Source organism: Melanerpes formicivorus, unplaced genomic scaffold, assembly GCF_026170545.1.
Source record: "Melanerpes formicivorus ecotype bairdi unplaced genomic scaffold, bMelFor1.0.p_v2 SCAF_113, whole genome shotgun sequence".
Lineage (NCBI taxonomy): Eukaryota > Metazoa > Chordata > Aves > Piciformes > Picidae > Melanerpes > Melanerpes formicivorus.
The window spans coordinates 978,789-1,001,131 of NW_027142465.1; the positions used below are offsets into that span (position 1 = coordinate 978,789).

The 22,343-nt window shown below is 62.5% G+C and overlaps 1 protein-coding gene across 1 annotated transcript in view; it reads right to left on the reverse strand.

Annotated features, from left to right (window-relative positions):
- The window catches only part of PSMD11 (proteasome 26S subunit, non-ATPase 11), a 38,879-nt gene extending 27,044 nt beyond the window's left edge, over positions 1-11,835 (reverse strand). Inside the window, exons 1-2 of the mRNA XM_068167160.1 lie at positions 11,694-11,835; positions 9,307-9,408 (exon numbers count right to left, since the gene is read on the reverse strand). Coding sequence (XP_068023261.1) covers positions 9,307-9,408; positions 11,694-11,784 — 193 coding nt within the window. The 5' untranslated portion in view covers positions 11,785-11,835. The remainder of the gene's footprint in view (positions 1-9,306; positions 9,409-11,693) is intronic.
- Between the last annotated feature and the right edge of the window lie 10,508 nt (positions 11,836-22,343).

A 22,343-nucleotide genomic window follows, 5' to 3' on the forward strand; every position in this document is an offset into this window, starting at 1 on the left:
CACACAAGCACTTGAAAACCTCTCACTCCACACAGGGACCAAAGTCTGCTTCTCACCAGGTCCCAGCACTGCACCCTCAGCTCTCAGCTCTGCACCCTCAGCTCTCAGCTCTGCACCCTCAGCTCTCAGCTCTGCACCCTCAGCTCTCAGCTCTGCACCCTCAGCTCTCAGCTCTGTCCCTAGCAATCTGCCTGGCCTGCAGTGTCTTCTCAAGGCACTGAATCATGGAACTGCTTTGGCTGGAAAAGATCTTCAAGATGCTCCACTCCAACCAGCAGCTAACTCTCACCAAGTCTGCTGCTAAGCCATGTGCCTCAGCACCACACCTCTGCCTCTTTCAAACACCTCCAGGGATGGGCATCCCTGGGCAGCCTGTGCCAGCCTGTGAGAACCCTTTCAGAGAAGAAGTTGCTTCTGATGCCCAACCTAAACCTCTCCTGGTGCAACCTGAGGCCATTTCCTCTCATCCTATCATTTCTAACTAGGGAGAAGAGACCAACCCCACCTGGCTCCAACCTCCTTTCAGGGAGTTTAGAAAATGATCAAGGTTTCTCCTCAGCCTCCTTTTCTCCAGGCTAAAGAACCCCAGCTCCCACAGCTGCTCCTCACCAGCCCTGTTCCCCAGACCAGCTCTGTTGCCCTTCTCTGGACCAGCTCCAGCCCCAAAATGTCTCTTTTACACTGAGGGTCCCAAAACTGAACCCAGTACTCAAGGCATGGCCTCACCAGTGCCAAGTTCCATGCCCTGGTCCTGCTGGCCACAATATTCCTGATCCAGGCCAGGGCACTGTTGGCCTTCTTGGGCACCTGGGCACAGTGCTGGCTCACACTCAGCCAGCTGTTCATCAACTAGAACGAGGTGAGGGGAGGCCACTGGGATGGTGGAGGCTGGCAGCAAGGCTCTTGCTGAGCTCCATCCACTCCCAGCTACTACCAGGTTCTGTTGCACCTGGCTGCCTCACACCAGCTTCTCAGGACCAACCAAAGCAGCTTCTCAATGCACACCACACTCCCCCCTGCAGGACAGAAACTGCATCTAGGAGTAAAGAAAGGAGAAACACACTGCAGAACTGCTCTTGAGGAAGGGACAGGAAGGGACAGGAAGGGACAGGAAGGGATAGAAAAGGACTAACCAGGTTGAAAAAGACCTTTGAGATCATCAAGTCCAACCTCTCACCCAGCACCATCTGATCAACTACACCATGGCTCCAAGTGCCTCACCCAGGCTCTTCCTAAACACTTCCAGGGATGGGGACTCCACCACCTCCCTGGGCAGCACATCCCAGTGGCCAATCTCTCTTGCTGGGAAGAATTTCTTCCCAACATCCAGCCTAAACCTCCCCTGGCACAGCTTGAGACTGTGTCCTCTTGTTCTGGGGCTGCTTGCCTGGCAGAAGAGACCAACCCCCACCTGGCTACAACCTCCCTGCAGGGAGTTGCAGAGAGCAAGAAGGTCTCCCCTGAGCCTCCTCTTCTGCAGGCTAAGCAACCCCAGCTCCCTCAGCCTCTCCTCCCAGGGCTGTGCTCCAGACCCCTCCCCAGCTTTCTTGCCCTTCTCTGGACACCTTCCAGCAGCTCAACCTCTTTCCTAAGCTGAGGAGCCCAGAGCTGGACACAGGACTCCAGGTGTGGCCTCAGCAGTGCCCTGCTCAGCAGCTGCCCAAGAGCTGAGCAGAAGCAGACTTACAGGCAGAAGCTGTCTGTGTGTGTGGGAACTGCAGCTTTAGACAGGCAAGCTCAAAGTTGCCAGAGCCATTGCTCTCTCCTACCACTGCAGCTGTCAGCTATTTTGGGGATTTTAGGTTGTGGGGTTTGTGAGTTATGGTGGTTTTTTTTAAGTAAAAGCAATGCTTGGCAAAGGGCTGTGACTGACAGCTCTGGAGAAGTGATGAGCAGCAGCTCTGGGAAGTGAAGCCTGCTGCTCATCCTCACAGCAAGCACTTCAGGCAGCCCCCATGAACCCAAACTCCTGAGCAGAGCTGTTCCAATCCTGCAGCTGCAAGCAAGGCTATGAAAAAACCATCTAGAAGTGTCCTAAACCCCAAGGGATTCATCTCCCAGGCCAGCCCTCAGCCTCCTTCAGTCAGCTGGAGAGGCTCACCTCTATCACTGCTGCTCTTTTAACCACAGCCCACAGTTCCACAGAGACCCTCAGCCAGGCAGCAGCACAGCAGCTGGAACTTCCAACCCACAGCTGCAGCTCACAGGACACCTCTGAGAGGTGAAAGTAGCAATGAAGCCACTGCAACACCTCAGACCATCAAAGACATTCCACTGGCTAAGCCCAAACCCTGTGCAGCAAGAGCTACACTCAGAGAATCACAGGAGCTGGAAGGGACCTCTGGAGATCACCCAGCTCAGCCCCACTGCTCCAGCAGGGCAGCAGCTTGCCCAGGAGGGGTTGGAAGCTCCCCCCCCAACCTCTCTGGGCAGCCTGCTCCAGTGCTCTATCACCCTCAAAGTACAGAAGCTCCTCCTCGTTCCTGTGTTCCAGCCTGTGCCCCCTACCCCTTGGCCTGTCCCTGGGCACCCCTCAGGAGCCTGGCCCCAGCCTCCTGCCACCCACCCTTGAGGCACTGATCAGCACTGAGAAGCTTCCTCCTCAGTCTTCTCTTCTCCAGACTAAAACCCCCAAGCCCCTCAAGCTCTTCTTCCCCACAGGGATGTTCCAGTGCCCTCAGCAGCTTCCTTACCCTTTCCTGTACCCTCTCAACCCTTCCTGAGCTGGGGAACCCAACACTGGACCCAGATGTGGCCTCACCAGGGCAGAGGATAGGAGGAAGAGAACCTCTGTGGACCTGGTGGCAAAACTCTCCCTAATGCACCCCAGGATGCCACTGACCTTCTGGGCCATGAGGGCACACTGCTGGCTCATGGTCATGCTGTCACCCACCAGGACTCCCAGGTCCTTCACCCCAGAGCTGCTTCCCAGCAGGTCTCTCCTCACCTGTGCTGCTGGAGGTTGTTCCTCCCCAGGGGCAGGACCCTACCCTGGTTGAACTTCCTGAGGTGCCCTCTGCCCAGCTCACACTGGCTGGCAGCACAGCTTGGCAGCTGCCAGGGAATGGCTTCCCCTTGGGGAATCCACGGTGACTACTTCTGACAACCTTCCTCTCCTCCACGTGCTCCAGGATGACACCTGAGGAGCTCCAGGTCGCTCTGGCCACGAACTGCACAGCCTCAGCAGGTTCCTCGGCAGGTTTAAGCAGCAGCAGCAGATCATTGCCTCCCCTCGGAGATGGGAATGCCTGCCCCTGCCTGGTGCCACCCTGGGGAGCGGCTGGTGCCACGCCTGGTGCCACCCTGGGGAGCGGCTGCTGCCACCCCTGCTGACCCTGGCTGCCTGCTGCTCCTCCCAGTCCGCTCCAGCGGAGGAAGCAGACGGGAAGGGAAGGTGACAGAGGCTTCCCCCAGGGGACAAAGGAGTCTCAGCGCCACGCTGGCACACCTGCCCCTGCCCGTGCCAGCCCACTGCTACTGCCAGGGTAACTACTGCCCCTACTGCTCCTGTCCCTACTGCCGCTGCCCCTGTCGCCAGTGCCCCCACTGCCGCTGCACCCACTGCCAGGGCACCCACTGCCGCTGCGCCCACTGCCAGGGCACCCACTGCCGCTGCGCCCACTGCCAGGGCACCCACTGCTGCTGCACCCACTGCCAGAGCACCCACTGCCAGGGCACCCACTGCCGCTGCGCCCACTGCCAGTGCCCCCACTGCCGCTGCACCCACTGCCAGGGCACCCACTGCCGCTGCACCCACTGCCAGGGCACCCACTGCCGCTGCGCCCACTGCCAGGGCACCCACTGCCGCTGCGCCCACTGCCAGGGCACCCACTGCCGCTGCACCCACTGCCAGGGCACCCACTGCCAGGGCACCCACTGCCAGGGCACCCACTGCCAGGGCACCCACTGCCGCTGCACCCACTGCCAGGGCACCCACTGCCGCTGCACCCACTGCCAGGGCACCCACTGCCGCTGCACCCACTGCCGCTGCACCCACTGCCGCGGCACCCACTGCCGCGGCACCCACTGCCAGGGCACCCACTGCCGCTGCACCCACTGCCGCTGCACCCACTGCCGCGGCACCCACTGCCAGGGCACCCACTGCCGCTGCACCCACTGCCAGGGCACCCACTGCCAGGGCACCCACTGCCAGGGCACCCACTGCCAGGGCACCCACTGCCAGGGCACCCACTGCCAGGGCACCCACTGCCGCTGCACCCACTGCCAGGGCCCCCACTGCCGCTGCACCCACTGCCAGGGCACCCACTGCCGCTGCCCCTATTGCCAGGGCACCCACTGCCGCTGCACCCACTGCCGCGGCACCCACTGCCAGGGCACCCACTGCCAGGGCACCCACTGCCAGGGCACCCACTGCCAGGGCACCCAGTGCCAGGGCACCCACTGCCGCTGCACCCACTGCCAGGGCACCCACTGCCAAGGCACCCACTGCCAAGGCACCCACTGCCGCTGCACCCACTGCCAGGGCACCCACTGCCAGGGCACCCACTGCCAGGGCACCCACTGCCAGGGCACCCACTGCCAAGGCACCCACTGCCGCTGCACCCACTGCCGCTGCACCCACTGCCAGGGCACCCACTGCCAGGGCACCCACTGCCAGGGCACCCACTGCCAAGGCACCCACTGCCAAGGCACCCACTGCCAAGGCACCCACTGCCGCTGCACCCACTGCCAGGGCACCCACTGCCAAGGCACCCACTGCCGCTGCACCCACTGCCAGGGCACCCACTGCCAGGGCACCCACTGCCAGGGCACCCACTGCCAGAGCGCCCACTGCCAGGGCACCCACTGCCAGGGCGCCCACTGCCAGGGCGCCCACTGCCAGGGCACCCACTGCCAGAGCGCCCACTGCCGCTGCACCCACTGCCAGGGCACCCACTGCCAGGGCACCCACTGCCAGGGCACCCACTGCCAGGGCGCCCACTGCCGCTGCCCCTATCGCCAGGGCCCCCACTGCCAGGGCACCCACTGCCAGAGCGCCCACTGCCAGGGCACCCACTGCCAGGGCACCCACTGCCAGGGCGCCCACTGCCAGGGCACCCACTGCCGCTGCCCCTATCGCCAGGGCCCCCACTGCCAGGGCACCCACTGCCGCTGCCCCTACCACCACAGCCCCACCGCCAGCGCCCCCACCGCCACGGCACCCACTGCCACGGCACCCACTGCTGCTGCCCCCACTGCCGCTGCCCCTATTGCCAGGGCACCCACTGCCGCTGCCCCTACTGCCGCTGCACCCACTGCCAGGGCACCCACTGCCAGGGCACCCACTGCCAGGGCGCCCACTGCCAGGGCGCCCACTGCCAGGGCGCCCACTGCCAGGGCACCCACTGCCAGGGCACCCACTGCCAGGGCACCCAGTGCCGTTCCCCCCACCGCCAGTGCCCCCACCGCTGCTGCCCTACTGCGGCTGCCCCTACCCCCAGTGCCCCCAGTGCCCCTACCGCCAGTGCCCCCACTGCTGCCGCCCCCACCGCCAGCGCCCCCACCGCCACGGCACCCACTGCCACGGCACCCACTGCTGCTGCCCCCACTGCCGCTGCCCCTATTGCCAGGGCACCCACTGCCGCTGCCCCCACTGCCAGGGCACCCACTGCCAGGGCACCCACTGCCGCTCCTGCCCCTACCACCACAGCCCCACCACCAGTGCCCACACTGCTGCTGCCCCCACCGCCACGGCACCCACTGCCGCTCCTGCCCCTACCACCACAGCCCCACTGCCAGTGCCCACACTGCTGCTGCCCCCACTGCTGCTGCCCGCCCCACCAGCGCCCCCTACTGCCGCTGCAGTTCACTCTTCCCTCCAACACCCTTTGCCTTTGTCCCTTCACACCCCTGGGTCTGGTGGGTTCAACCTTGCCACCTGCAGCGACTTCACCTTCCCCTTGCAGCCCTCACCAGCCAGCCACTCCCACAGCAAACTCAGCTGCTTTACACTTGCCTACAACTTCACTTTAAACCCTAAACTACTGCAAGTTGTGCAACACAAAGAGACCATCACAGAGCCACAGAAGGGCAGGGGTTGGAAGGGACCTCTGGAGATCAGCCAGAGCAGGGCACTCAGGGCAGGGCACACAGGAACACAGCCAGATGGGTCACTGGGCAGCCTGCTCCAGGGCTCCAGCAACCTCACACTGAAGAAGTCTCTCCTCCTGTTGAGTTGGAACCTCCTGGGTTCCAGCTTGTCCTTGTCCCATCACTGGGTACCACTGAACAGGGCCTGGCCCCTTCATCCTGACAGCCACCCCTCAGATACTTATAAGCACTGACAGCCACCCCTCAGGCATTCACAGACACTGCTGAGATCCCCTCTTAGCCTCCTCTTCTCCACACTAAACAGCCCCAGGGCTCTCAGCCTTTCTTCACAGCAGAGATGTCCCAGTCCCAGCCCATCACAGCCTGTGCTGGCCTCTCTCCAGCAGATCCCTGCCTCTCTCCAAAGTTGGCTACAACTTGCTGAGTGTCCCACCAGCACAAGCCTAGCCTGCTGCATGATGTTGAGTGCATCACACCCCCAGCAACTCTTCCCTCAGGCTTCTGCACTCCAGCAGCACAGCCTCACATTTATCCAGAGACCCCTGTGATGCCTTCCCCTGCTTCAACCCACCCACAGAGGAGCACAGCCACATTCAGTTATCTCTGCAGAGGCAAACACCAGGGGGCAAAGGGCACTCACACAGCACAGGCACCTGAACTGCAGTCAATTGATCTGAGGTCAAACAGAGCAGTGGACACTTTCAGCAGGATTGGTTGAGCCTGCTCCAGCTCCTTACTGTAGGAAGAATCTGCTGGAAGGGCTTCTTTTTATCCATGGAGTATAAAAGTTGTCCACACTAGGAAATCAGACATCTGGAGTTGGGTGAGATGAAGCACAGAAGGGTTTGGGCTGGAAGGGACCTTCAAGCTCATCCAGTTCCAACCCCCAGCCATGGGCAGGGACACCTCCCACCAGCCCAGGCTGCTCAAGGCTTCATCCAGCCTGGTCTTGAACACCTCCAGGGAGGAGGCAGCCACAAGTGTCTCAGCACCCTCAATGCAAAGAGTTTCTTCCTGATCTCCAGCCTCAATCTGCCCTCATCCAGCTCAAATCCATTCTCTCCTGCAATATCACTCCAGGCCCCTGTCAAAAGTCCCTCCCTATGAGCAGCACCTTTGTTTCCAGCACTGCTCCAAGAGCATCTGCCTGTCCCAAGAGCAGTTCAACTCACAACCACAGCAGGGTCAGCATCCAGAAGGCTCAAACAGCAACCAGGCCAAAACAAACTCTGGACAGCAGACACCAAGTGTGTGGTTCAGAGCCAAGGTAAAACCATGCCCTTGGCCAGCTGCTCTCTTGAGCCCTCACAGCACTTCCCATGAGCTGCTCCAGCACTGGAAGTTCACTTTGATTAAACCTTCTGCTGACCTCTCTTCCCCTTCAGACTGCTGAAAGCACACAGACCTCACCTCACACTCTGCACTACTGCTGGGCACAGTCAGAAGTCAGCCAAGCTGAGCCACGGCCAACTGCCTCTGTGTGGATGGAGTGCATCAGCTCCTGGGATGCTTGAGGGGAAAGGTGCTCCAGAAGGGCAAGAGCCTCTCCAGCCCATGGCCCAACACTAAACTGAGCACAAACCAACACACACACTGCCTTGAGCTTTCCAGGACACAAAGGCACAAACAGATCCCAACCACAAACCATGGAGCAGAGACCTTCCCTCTGTCTCTGTCCTTTCACACACACAATAGGAGGGCTGTCAAGCCTTGCCTGGGTGAGGCTGCAGAAGGCTCTCCTGATGTCATCCTTCAGAAGACAAATCAATGCATTGAGAGAGAAGCTGCTGAGGAAGGACTTTTGGGGACAAAGTTTCCAATCTGAAACAGAGCTCTGAGAGTACTGACAGCAAATCAAGGGAAACCTTCTCACCCCAGCTGCAACAGGACCACAGCCACTTGTGCTAACCAGGACACACCCTGAAGGGTCACCAACTGCCCCAGACACCAGCAAGCCCTTGGGCCAAGGGACAGGAGGTTGATGTTTTGTGCTGTTCACCTTGCTGCTTAGGTTCTGTCTGTCTCTTCCTGCCCAAACTTGCTCTTCCTTCTCTCCCATCAAATAGTATCCTAGTATCAGTCAGGGTTGGAAGGGACCACAAGGATCAGCCAGTCCCAACCCCCCTGCCATGGGCAGGGACACCCCACACTAGATCAGCCTGGCCACAGCCTCAGCCAGCCTGGCCTTAAACACCTCCAGGGACAGGGCCCCAACCACCTCCCTGCACAACCCATTCCAGGGCTTCACCACTCTCATGGGGAAGAACTTCCTCCTCCCCTCCAGCCTCAATCTCCCCACCTCCAGCTTCATTCCATTCCCCCTAGTCCTATCACTGCCTGAGAGCCTGAGCAGTCCCTCCCCAGCCTTCTTGGAGCCCCCTGCAGATCCTGGAAGGCCACAATGAGGTCACCTCAGAGCCTTCTCTTCTCCACACTCAACAGCCCCAACTCCTTCAGTCTGTCCTCACAGCAGAGCAGCTCCAGCCCTCTGCTCCTCCTCCTGGCCCTGCTCTGGACACCTTCCAGCACCTCCACATCCCTCTTGTCATAGGGGCTCCAGACCTGGAGGCAGGACTCCAGGTGGGGTCTCCCCAGAGCTGAGCAGAGGGGGAGAATCACCTCCCTTGCCCTGCTGGCCACACTTCTCCTGCTGCAGCCCAGGCTCTGCTTGGCTTTCTGGGCTGCAAGTGCACACTGAGAGCTCCTGCTGAGCTTCTCCTCCCCCAGCACCCCCAAGGCTCTCTCCTCAGGGCTGCTTTCCAGCCAGTCCCTGCCCAGCCTGCATTTGTGCCTGGGATTGCCTCCAGCCAGCTGCAGGACCCTGCCCTTGCTCTTGTTGCACCTCCTGAGGTTGGCTTGTGCCCACCTCTCCAGCCTGCCCAGCTCCCTCTGGATGGATCCCTTCCCTCCAGCTGTCTGCTGCCCCACACAGCTTGGTGTCATCAGCAACCCTGCTGAGGCTGCACTCAGTGCCACTGTCCATGGCACCCACAGAGATGTTGAACAAGCCTGGGCCCAGGGCTGATCCCTGAGGGACTCTGCTTGTCCCTGGCCTCCACTGGGCCATGGAGCCATGGACAGCCACTCTTTGGGTGCAGCCATCAAGCCAGTTCTGTATCCATGCAGTGGTCACCCATCACACCCATGTGTCACCAGCCTGGGGAGCAGGATGTGGTGGGGACAGTGTCAAAGGCTCAACTCATTTGAGTGCACCTACCCCCTTACCATTACCTCAGCTACTGATTTCAGGCTCACCTTCTGCCTGCCCAGTCTTGGCCAAAAGGGAGCCCAGCTCCAGGATGCTCTGCTCTTTGACTTGCACCGCTTCTTCGTCATTTTCCTGGACATCACGTTTCACTGGGGAAAGAGGGAGGGGAGACAGAAAGTCACCTTCAGTGCTGCTGCAGTGCAAAGAGAATCATCCCCAAGCAGCTCCTGGAAAGGCCCCAAAACAAGTAGCTGTTGAGACAGGCAAAAGGGGAACTCAGCCTGGCTGCCAGACCTGGAAAGCAGATTAGGAGGAAAGTTTAAATGCAGCTTGCAGACAGAGCCTCAGCTCCACCTCACCAAGGCTTTAATCCAGCTGAGAGACACCTGCATGCTGCAGCTTGACTCTGATTTCAGCTCTGAAGCAGCCTCATTAAGCCTGTCCAGCCCTTCAGGTCTCATCTCAAAACACCCTCCCCAGCAACAGACCCCACGGAGCCAAGCAGAGGAGTTCAGAGGGGTTTCCCAGGCTGAGATGCCTGCTGCTGGTCTGTGTCTCAGGTCGGGATCCTGTGGTCCAAATGCAGAAGGAAGCCAGCTGGGCACGCCTGCCCTCGCTCAGGAGCAGCTGAGGCTGGAGCCAGGGCTCCTTCCCACACGGAACTCGGAGTCCAATCACCGCTCCGAGTACCAGCGTGAGTAACCCCGGCCCTGCTGCACACCTCAGAGCCAATGACACACCGCAGCACCAAGCCTGTGTTTACACAGCCTTGATTTCTTCTAAGTTAGCCACCAACCCACCCCCTTCCTCCCCTGCCACCTCCTGCCCTGTCCGCATTCGTCTCCCCCAGCCCCTGTCCACATTGGTCTCCCCCAGCCCCTGTCCGCACTCGCCTCCCCCAGCCCCTGTCCGCACTCGCCTCCCCCAGCCCCTGTCCACATTCACCTCCCCCAGCCCCTGTCCGCACTCGCCTCCCCCAGCCCCTGTCCGCACTCGTCTCCCCCAGCCCCTGTCCGCACTCGCCTCCCCCAGCCCCTGTCCGCACTCGCCTCCCCCAGCCCCTGTCCGCACTCGCCTCCCCCAGCCCCTGTCCGCACTCGCCTCCCCCAGCCCCTGTCCGCATTCGCCTCCCCCAGCCCCTGTCCGCACTCGCCTCCCCCAGCCCCTGTCCGCATTCGTCTCCCCCAGCCCCTGTCCACATTGGTCTCCCCCAGCCCCTGTCCACATTCACCTCCCCCAGCCCCTGTCCGCACTCGCCTCCCCCAGCCCCTGTCCGGCGCCTGCACAAAGCCAAAACCCTCTGCCCAGTGCCAGAGGGGAAAGAACATCCTCCCCCCTCTGCTCCCGTGCCCCTCGGGCCCCACAGCTTAGCAAGCACGATGGCCAAAGCAAAGGGGCTCTGCTCTCATCACAGCAAGGCTGGACTGCTCCGGCTGACAGCAGCCAGCAGCAGCGAACTTCTGCCCGAGCCTGCCGGCCCCGGGAGCCGCAGGTGGGTTGGGAGGCTGGGGAACACCAACCGCTCACTAACCAGAGAGACAGCAGGAGGGAGAAGCAACTTCCCATCCCCTCACAGCCACGTCCAGGTGCAGCAGGGACACAAGGAAGCCTGCCCCGGGGAGGTGACAGCAGAAATCACCATCCCCCCCCCCGGGAACCGAGGACCATTCCTTCCTACACCAGCTCCACAGGCAGCCCCTGGGCGACTCAAGCCCCCGAGGGACGTCCACTTCGTGCCTCCAGCCCTCTCCTCAGAGCACCACCACCACCCCCTGGGCAGCGCTAAGCGCCCAGGACACCCTGGCGAGGAAAGTGCCCCCCAGAGCCTGTGCCTGGGGAGGCGCAGGAGGGAGAGCTGCGGGCGAGGCGCACAGCGAAACTCCGCACAACTTTCTGCGCGGCGCCGGGCAGGGGATTTAAACAGCGGCAGCGCCTCGGCGGCAGCGCGGCCGGCGGAGTCTGCCCAGCCCGCAGCACCCGCGGCAGGCTGCCGCCACACGCAGCCGTTCAACGGCACAGCCGACAGCCCCGGCCGCACACAGCCGGTCACGGCACAGCCTGCCCGCACAGCCCCCGGCCCCGCCGCCGCCCGCACCGGGGAGCCAGGGAGGCACAGCCGGCGCCAGGCGCGGACAGCCCGCCCGAGCAGGGCTCCATCAGCCCGCCCGCTCCGCCCCGGCAGCTCCGCGACACCCGCGCCCGCCGAGCCCTCGCCGCCGGCGGCAGGCGGCCCGGCCCCGGCCCGGCAGCCCGCGGCGCGGGTGGAGGAGCCGTGCCGGTGTGGAAGGCCGGGCCGGGGCCGGGGGAGCGGGCCCAGGCCTCGCTCCCGTCCGGCTCGCACGGTGAGTCAGCAGCCGGCGGCGGCGGCGGGCGGCAGGCGGCGGCGGGCGGCCGGGGGCGGGCGGCGCGGCGGGGGCGGGCGGCGGCGCCTCACCTATGGAGTGGAGGATGCCGATGGAAGCCTCGCGATCGGTGGAGAGCAGGGACTGGGCGCGCTGGAACTCCAGCACGGCCGCCGCCGCCATCTTACCGCTCCCTCGCTCCCTGCTCACTGCCAGCCCGGAATCGGGCTGCGCAGGCCGCGCCCCCTTCCGGCCGTGCGGCATGGCGGGAGCTGCAGTCCCCGCGCGGCAGGGCGCGGGGCGGGACTGAGGCGGGGGGCGGGGCCTGGCGAGGAGGCGGGGCTTGTAGTGGAGTGGGGGGAAATAGGCGTGGTCTGTGCGGGGGGCGTGGCGGGTTGGAGGGCGTGGCCTGGGGTCGCGGGGCTGCACGTGGCGGGCGGGGGCCCGCGGCGGGAGGGAGCGCGGGCCCCGGGCGGGGTCTCGGGCCCCGGGCAGCTGCGGGGGGCAGCCGCGGGAGGCGCTGCGGCGCTGGGCGGCCGGCGGGGCGGGGCGAGGCGGGGCGGGGCGTGTCCCGTGGGGTCCCTCGGGAGGGACTAGGCTGGAGCGTGGTCCCGGTGGCCCCTGGTGTCACCCCGTGAACAGAGACATCCCAGGGCATCCTGCTCCCCATTGCCCCCAGCCAGGCTGGAGTGTGGCCCCCCCAGGTCACCCCGTGAACAGCCACATCCCAGGGGATCCTGCTCCCCATGGACCCTGACCCAGCCAGGCTAGAGTGTGGCCCCCCCAGGTCACCCTGTCCACAACCACATCCCAGGGCATCCTGCTCCCCATGGCCCCCAGCCAGGCTGGAGTGTGGCCCCCCCCAGCCAGGCTGGAGTATAGCCCACAGGATCCTGCTCCCCATGGGCTCCAGCCAGGCTGGAGTGTGCCCCCCCAGGTCCCCCTGTCCACAGCCACGTGCCAGGGCATTCCTCTCTCCATGCCCCCCCAGCACACATGAAAGAGGCCACCCTCAGCAGGGGCACATCCTGGCAGTGCTGCATCCTTTGTCCCCATCGTGCCAGGGTGCAGCTGGGTCTGCTCTCATGGGCAGCACAGGGTGGGACAGGCCCATGAGGAGGTGGTGTCCCTGTGTTCACACCTCCCCTGCCTGCCCCTGCCCCTGCCTCTCACCCCCACGATGTGACCCAAAGCAGCCCCCCCCCACATCCCCACTGAGCTCCCCAACGCCCCCACCATGCCCCCCCCCCCACCCCTGCTTCTGTCCCAGACCAGCTGGGCTGAGCACCCCCACAGAGCAGCCGCTGGAGAAACAAATCTAACACCTCCCAGGTTCGGTTTCATATCAGATGGGGACTAAACCCAGCCCCCCCAGGCTGGCAGGGGGGCTCAGGGCCACAGCCTGGCATCACTCCCAGGCAATCCCAGCGTGGCAAATCCACCCAGGCGGCTCCAGCCCCGGGGAGGAGCTGTGCTTTGCTGTGGGGAGGTGGCACTGGAAGCAGTGACTCGCTGGGTGGTTTGTGAGCCAGGCTTCACACCAGCTGCAAGCCCAACTGATGGCAGCTGGGGAGGACTGGGATGCTGGGAGGTGCCAGGGACCATGGCCAAGACACCTTGATGGGTTGAAGAGGCTAAACCCTGCCCTCCCAGGGCGCTGGGGTGGGGATCCCCTTTTTTCCCCATGAGAATATGAACTGTTTGAGGCCAGGGGAGGTACTGGGAGGGTCTGGGGTTTCGATAGGGGATCTAGACAGCACCAGTCTCGCTTCCAGGCTGTGCCTGGGGGGTCACCCAGCCCCACCTGCCCTCCCTGGGGGGACCATGGGTGTCTGTGTGGCTCTTTAACCCTTGGCTCTGGCCCCCAATGATGAGGAAAGCCCAGTGAGCAGATGGAGACAGCAACGATGGGGCTGGAGCTGAGACCTGACCCTCTGCACCGCTCATCACACTGATGGCCCTGGATCCTGCAGCACCAGGACAGCTCCAGCCCTGTGTCACTCCAACCCACACTCAAAACCCCATGAAAGATGGAGGGGTGTGGAGGGATGGCACATTTGGGGGACAAGAGCCCCAAGAGCTTCAGGTGGGGACCGGAGCAGGGATGTTCAGTGGGTGAAGGGCTGGGAGCCGCAGGGGAGCCACCAGCTTGGAGCATCGTGGGTGAAGCGTCAGGGGCAGCTGGGCAGCCACCCACCCGGCTCTGAAGCCAGGTCCCACACTGAATCCATCCACCCCCAGAAAAGGAGCAGGAAGTGGGGGTTGAATCAAAAATAAACTCCACACGCTTGGCCTGAACCCAGCGGCGTGGGCAGGGGCGGCACAGGCATGGGCACAGGCACGGGCACAGGCACAGGCACTGGTACAGGCAGGGGCACAGGTACAGGTACAGGCACAGGCACAGGCATGGGCACAGGCACGGGCACAGGTACAGGCACAGGCACTGGTACAGGCAGGAGCACAGGCACAGGTACAGGCACGGGCACAGGCACAGGCACAGGCACAGGCAAAGGCACAGGCACAGGTACAGGCACGGGCACAGGCACAGGTACAGGCACAGGCACAGGCACAGGCACTGGTACAGGTACAGGCACAGGTACAGGCACAGGCACAGGTACAGGCACAGGCAAAGGCACAGGCACAGGCACAGGCACAGGCACAGGCACAGGCACAGGTACAGGTACAGGCACAGGCACAGGCACAGGCACTGGTACAGGTACAGGCAAAGGCAAAGGTACAGGTACAGGTACAGGCAAAGGCACAGGCACAGGTACAGGCACAGGCACAGGCACAGGCACAGGCACAGGCACAGGCAAAGGCACAGGCAAAGGCACAGGCACAGGCACGGGCACGGGCACAGGCACAGGTACAGGCACAGGCACAGGCACAGGCAAAGGCACAGGCACAGGCACGGGCACGGGCACAGGCACAGGTACAGGCACAGGCACAGGCACAGGCACAGGCAAAGGCACAGGCACGGGCACAGGCACAGGCAAAGGCACAGGCACTGGTACAGGTACAGGCACAGGCACAGGTACAGGTACAGGCACAGGCACAGGCACTGGTATAGGCAAAGCCACAGGCACAGGCACAGGCAAAGGCAAAGGCAAAGGCACAGGCACAGGCACAGGTACAGGCACAGGTACAGGCACAGGCACAGGCACAGGCACAGGCACTGGTACAGGCACAGGCACTGGTACAGGTACAGGCACAGGCACAGGTACAGGTACAGGCACAGGCACAGGCACTGGTATAGGCAAAGCCACAGGCACAGGCACAGGCAAAGGCAAAGGCAAAGGCACAGGCACAGGCACAGGTACAGGCACAGGTACAGGCACAGGCACAGGTACAGGCACAGGCACAGGTACAGGCACAGGCACTGGTACAGGTACAGGTACAGGCACAGGCACAGGCACAGGCACAGGTACAGGCACAGGTACAGGCACAGGCACAGGTACAGGCACAGGTACAGGCACAGGCACAGGCACAGGCACAGGTACAGGTACAGGTACAGGCACAGGCACAGGCACAGGCACAGGCAAAGGCACAGGCACAGGCACAGGTACAGGCACAGGCACAGGCACAGGTACAGGCACAGGTACAGGCACAGGCACAGGCACAGGCACAGGCACAGGCAAAGGCACAGGCACGGGCACAGGCACAGGCACAGGCACAGGCAAAGGCACAGGCACAGGCACAGGTACAGGTACAGGTACAGGTACAGGCACAGGCACAGGCACAGGCACAGGTACAGGTACAGGTACAGGCACAGGCACAGGCACAGGCACAGGCAAAGGCACAGGCACAGGCACAGGCACAGGCACAGGCACAGGTACAGGTACAGGCACAGGCACAGGTACAGGCACAGGCACAGGCACAGGCACAGGCAAAGGCACAGGCACAGGCACAGGCACAGGCACAGGCACAGGTACAGGTACAGGCACAGGCACAGGTACAGGCACAGGCACAGGCACAGGCACAGACACAGCTACAGGTACAGGCACAGGCACAGGCACTGGTATAGGCAAAGCCACAGGCACAGGCACAGGCAAAGGCAAAGGCAAAGGCACAGGCACAGGCACAGGTACAGGCACAGGTACAGGCACAGGCACAGGCACTGGTACAGGTACAGGCACAGGTAAAGGCACAGGCACAGGCACAGGCACAGGTACAGGTACAGGTACAGGCACAGGCACAGGCACAGGCACAGGCAAAGGCACAGGCACAGGCACAGGTACAGGCACAGGCACAGGCACAGGCACAGGTACAGGCATGGGCACAGGCACAGGCACAGGCACAGGTACAGGCACAGGTACAGGCACAGGCACAGGCACAGGCACAGGTACAGGTACAGGTACAGGTACAGGTACAGGTACAGGCACAGGCACAGGCAAAGGCACAGGCACAGGTACAGGTACAGGTACAGGCAGAGGCACAGGCACAGGCACAGGCAAAGGCACAGGCACGGGCACAGGCACAGGCAAAGGCACAGGCACTGGTACAGGTACAGGCACAGGCACAGGTACAGGCACAGGCACAGGCACAGGCACAGCTACAGGTACAGGCACAGGCACAGGCACTGGTATAGGCAAAGCCACAGGCACAGGCACAGGCAAAGGCAAAGGCAAAGGCACAGGCAAAGGCAAAGGCAAAGGCAAAGCCACAGGCACAGGCACAGGCAAAGGCAAAGGCAAAGGCACAGGCAAAGGCAAAGGCACAGGCAAAGGCAAAGGCAAAGGCACAGGCACTGGTACAGCTACAGGTACAGGCACAGGCACAGGCACAGGTACAGGCACAGGTACAGGTACAGGCACAGGCACAGGCACAGGCACTGGTACAGGTACAGGCAAAGGCAAAGGTACAGGTACAGGTACAGGCAAAGGCACAGGCACAGGTACAGGCACAGGCACAGGCACAGGCACAGGCACAGGTACAGGCACAGGCACAGGTACAGGTACAGGTACAGGCAAAGGCACAGGCACAGGTACAGGCACAGGTACAGGTACAGGCACAGGCACAGGCACAGGCACTGGTACAGGTACAGGCACAGGCACAGGCACAGGCACAGGCACAGGCACAGGTACAGGCAAAGGCACAGGCACAGGCACAGGCAAAGGCACAGGCACAGGTACAGGCACAGGTACAGGCACAGGCACAGGCACAGGCACAGGTACAGGCAAAGGCACAGGCACTGGTACAGGCACAGGTACAGGCACAGGCACAGGCACAGGCACAGGCACAGGCACAGGCACTGGTACAGGTACAGGCACAGGCACAGGCACAGGCACAGGCACAGGCACAGGCACAGGCACAGGTACAGGCACAGGCACAGGTACAGGCAAAGGCACAGGCAGAGGCACAGGCAAAGGCACAGGCACAGGCACTGGTACAGGCACAGGCACAGGCAAAGGCACAGGCACAGGCACAGGCACAGGCACAGGCAAAGGCACAGGCACAGGCACAGGCACAGGTACAGGCACAGGCACAGGCACAGGCACAGGCACAGGCACTGGTACAGGCACAGGCAAAGGCAAAGGCACAGGCAAAGGCAAAGGCACAGGCACTGGTACAGGTACAGGCACAGGCACAGGCACTGGTACAGGCACAGGTACAGGCACAGGCACAGGCACTGGTACAGGCACAGGTACAGGCACAGGCACAGGCACTGGTACAGGTACAGGCAAAGGCACAGGCACAGGTACTGGTACAGGCACAGGCACAGGCACTGGTACAGGCACAGGCAAAGGCACAGGCACAGGTACAGGTACAGGCACGGGCACAGGTACAGGCACAGGCACAGGCACAGGCAAAGGCACAGGTACAGGTACAGGCACGGGCACAGGTACAGGTACAGGCACAGGCACAGGCACAGGCACAGGTACAGGCACAGGCACAGGCACAGGCACAGGCACAGGCAAAGGCACAGGCACAGGCACGGGCACAGGTACAGGTACAGGCACAGGCACAGGCACAGGCACAGGCACAGGCACAGGCACTGGTACAGGCACAGGCACAGGCACAGGCACAGGCACAGGTACAGGCACAGGCACAGGCACTGGTACAGGCACAGGCACAGGCACAGGTACAGGCACAGGCACAGGCAGAGGCACTGGTACAGGCACAGGCACAGGCACAGGCAAAGGCAAAGGCACAGGCACAGGCAAAGGCACAGGCACAGGCAAAGGCAAAGGCAAAGGCACAGGCACTGGCACAGGCACAGGCACAGGCACAGGCACAGGCAAAGGCACAGGCAAAGGCAAAGGCAAAGGCACAGGCACTGGCACAGGCACAGGCACAGGCACAGGCACTGGTACAGGCACAGGCACAGGCACAGGCACAGGCAAAGGCAAAGGCAAAGGCACAGGCACTGGCACAGGCACAGGCACTGCTACAGGCACAGGCACAGGCACAGGTACAGGCACAGGCACAGGCACAGGCACTGGTACAGGCACAGGCACAGGCACAGGCACAGGCACAGGCACAGGTACAGGTACAGGCACAGGCACAGGTACAGGCACAGGCACAGGCACAGGTACAGGTACAAGTACAGGCACAGGCACAGGCACAGGCAAAGGCACAGGCACAGGCACAGGCACAGGTACAGGTACAGGTACAGGCACAGGCACAGGCACAGGCACAGGCACAGGCACAGGCAAAGGCACAGGCAAAGGCAAAGGCACAGGCACAGGCACAGGCAAAGGCACAGGCAAAGGCACAGGCACAGGCACAGGCACAGGCACAGGCAAAGGCACAGGCACAGGCACAGGCACAGGCACAGGCAAAGGCACAGGCACAGGCACAGGCAAAGGCACAGGCAAAGGCACAGGCACAGGCACAGGCACAGGCACAGGCAAAGGCACAGGCACAGGCACAGGCACAGGCACAGGCACAGGTACAGGTACAAGTACAGGCACAGGCACAGGCACAGGCAAAGGCACAGGCACAGGCACAGGCACAGGTACAGGCACAGGCACAGGCACAGGCACAGGCAAAGGCAAAGGCACAGGCACAGGCACAGGCAAAGGCACAGGCAAAGGCACAGGCACAGGCACAGGCACAGGCACAGGCAAAGGCACAGGCACAGGCACAGGCACAGGTACAGGCACAGGCACAGGCACAGGCACAGGTACAGGCACAGGCACAGGCACAGGCACAGGCACTGGTACAGGCACAGGCAAAGGCAAAGGCACAGGCAAAGGCAAAGGCACAGGCACTGGTACAGGTACAGGCACAGGCACAGGCACTGGTACAGGCACAGGCACTGGTACAGGCACAGGTACAGGCACAGGCACAGGCACTGGTACAGGTACAGGCAAAGGCACAGGCACAGGTACTGGTACAGGCACAGGCACAGGCACAGGTACAGGCACAGGCAAAGGCACAGGTACAGGTACAGGCACAGGTACAGGCACAGGCACAGGTACAGGTACAGGCACTGGTACAGGCACAGGCACAGGCACAGGCACAGGTACAGGCACAGGCACAGGCACAGGTACAGGCACAGGCACAGGCACAGGCACAGGCACAGGCACTGGTACAGGCAAAGGCACAGGCACTGGTACAGGCACAGGTACAGGCACAGGTACAGGCACAGGCAAAGGCACAGGCACTGGTACAGGCAAAGGCACAGGCACTGGTACAGGCACAGGCACAGGCACTGGTACAGGCACAGGCATAGGCACAGGCACATGTACAGGTACAGGCACAGGCACTGGTACAGGCACAGGCACAGGCACAGGTACAGGCACTGGTACAGGCACAGGCATAGGCACAGGCACAGGCACTGGTACAGGCACAGGCACAGGCACAGGTACAGGTACAGGTACAGGCACAGGCACAGGCACAGGCACAGGCACAGGTACAGGCACAGGCACAGGCACTGGTACAGGCACAGGCACAGGCACAGGCACAGGCACAGGCAAAGGCAAAGGCACAGGCACAGGCACAGGCAAAGGCACAGGCAAAGGCACAGGCACAGGCACAGGCACAGGCACAGGCAAAGGCACAGGCACAGGCACAGGCACAGGTACAGGCACAGGCACAGGCACAGGTACAGGCACAGGCACAGGCACAGGCACAGGCACTGGTACAGGCACAGGCAAAGGCAAAGGCACAGGCAAAGGCAAAGGCACAGGCACTGGTACAGGTACAGGCACAGGCACAGGCACTGGTACAGGCACAGGCACTGGTACAGGCACAGGTACAGGCACAGGCACAGGCACTGGTACAGGTACAGGCAAAGGCACAGGCACAGGTACTGGTACAGGCACAGGCACAGGCACAGGTACAGGCACAGGCAAAGGCACAGGTACAGGTACAGGCACAGGCACAGGCACAGGCACAGGTACAGGTACAGGCACAGGCAAAGGCACAGGCACTGGTACAGGCACAGGCACAGGCACAGGCACAGGCACTGGTACAGGCACAGGCACAGGCACAGGTACAGGCACTGGTACAGGCACAGGCATAGGCACAGGCACATGTACAGGTACAGGCACAGGCAAAGGCACAGGCACTGGTACAGGCACAGGCACAGGCACTGGTACAGGCACAGGCACAGGCACAGGCACAGGCACAGGCACTGGTACAGGCACAGGCAAAGGCAAAGGTAAAGGCACAGGCACAGGCACAGGCACAGGCACGGGCACAGGCACAGGCACAGGCACAGGCACAGGCACAGGCACAGGTACAGGCACAGGCACAGGCACTGGTACAGGTACAGGCACTGGTACAGGTACAGGCAAAGGCACAGGCACAGGTACAGGCACAGGCACAGGCAAAGGCACAGGCACTGGTACAGGTACAGGCACAGGTACAGGTACAGGTACAGGCAAAGGCACAGGTACAGGCACAGGTACAGGCACAGGCACAGGCACTGGTACAGGTACAGGCACTGGTACAGGTACAGGCAAAGGCACAGGCACAGGTACAGGCACAGGCACAGGCACAGGCAAAGGCACAGGCACAGGCACAGGCACAGGTACAGGCACAGGCACAGGCACAGGCACAGGCACAGGTACAGGCACAGGCACAGGCACAGGCACAGGCACAGGCACAGGCACAGGTACAGGCAAAGGCACAGGCACAGGCACAGGCAAAGGCACAGGCACAGGCAAAGGCACAGGCACAGGTACAGGTACAGGCACAGGCACAGGCACAGGCACAGGTACAGGTACAGGCACAGGCAAAGGCACAGGCACAGGTACAGGTACAGGTACAGGCACAGGCAAAGGCACAGGCACAGGTACAGGTACAGGCAAAGGCACAGGCACAGGCACAGGCACAGGCACAGGCACAGGCACGGGCACAGGTACAGGTACAGGCACAGGCACAGGCACTGGTACAGGCGCAGGCACAGGCACAGGCACAGGTACAGGCACAGGCACAGGCACTGGTACAGGTACAGGCACTGCTACAGGTACAGGCAAAGGCACAGGCACAGACACAGGCACAGGTACAGGCACAGGCACGGGCACAGGTACAGGTACAGGCACAGGCACAGGCACAGGCACAGGCACAGGCAAAGGCAAAGGCACAGGCACAGGTACAGGTACAGGTACAGGTACAGGCACAGGCACAGGCACAGGCACAGGCAAAGGCAAAGGCACAGGCACAGGCAAAGGCACAGGCACAGGCACAGGCACAGGCACTGGTACAAGCACAGGCACAGGCACTGGTACAGGCAAAGGCAAAGGCACAGGCAAAGGCAAAAGCAAAGGCACAGGCACAGGTACAGGTACAGGCACAGGCACAGGCAAAGGCAAAGGCACAGGCAAAGGCACAGGCACAGGCACAGGCACAGGCACAGGCAAAGGCACAGGCACAGGTACAGGCACAGGCACAGGCACAGGGAGAGGCACAGGTACAGGCACAGGTACAGGCACAGGCACAGGTACAGGCACAGGCACAGGCACTGGTACAGGCACAGGCACAGGCACTGGTACAGGCACAGGCACAGGCACAGGCAAAGGCAAAGGCACAGGCACAGGCAAAGGCAAAGGCAAAGGCACAGGTACAGGCACAGGTACAGGCACAGGCACAGGCACAGGCAAAGGCAAAGGCAAAGGCACAGGCACAGGCACAGGCACAGGCACAGGCACAGGTACAGGCACAGGCACAGGTACAGGCACAGGCACAGGCACAGGCACAGGCACAGGCAGAGGCACAGGTACAGGCACAGGTACAGGCACAGGCACAGGTACAGGCACAGGCACAGGCACTGGTACAGGCACAGGCACAGGTACAGGCACAGGCACAGGCACAGGCACAGGCACTGGTACAGGTACAGGCAAAGGCACAGGCACAGGCAAAGGCACAGGCACAGGCACAGGCACTGGCACAGGCACAGGCACAGGCACAGGCACAGGCACTGGCACAGGCAGAGGCACAGGCACAGGTACAGGCAAAGGCACAGGCACAGGCAAAGGCACAGGCACAGGCACTGGCACAGGCACAGGCACAGGCACTGGCACAGGCAGAGGCACAGGCACAGGTACAGGCAAAGGCACAGGCACAGGCAAAGGCACAGGCACTGGCACAGGCACAGGCACAGGCACAGGCAAAGGCACAGGCACAGGCAGAGGCACAGGTACAGGCACAGGTACAGGCACAGGCACAGGTACAGGCACAGGCACAGGCACTGGTACAGGCACAGGCACAGGCACAGGCACTGGTACAGGCACAGGCACTGGTACAGGCACAGGCACAGGCACAGGTACAGGTACAGGCACGGGCACAGGCAC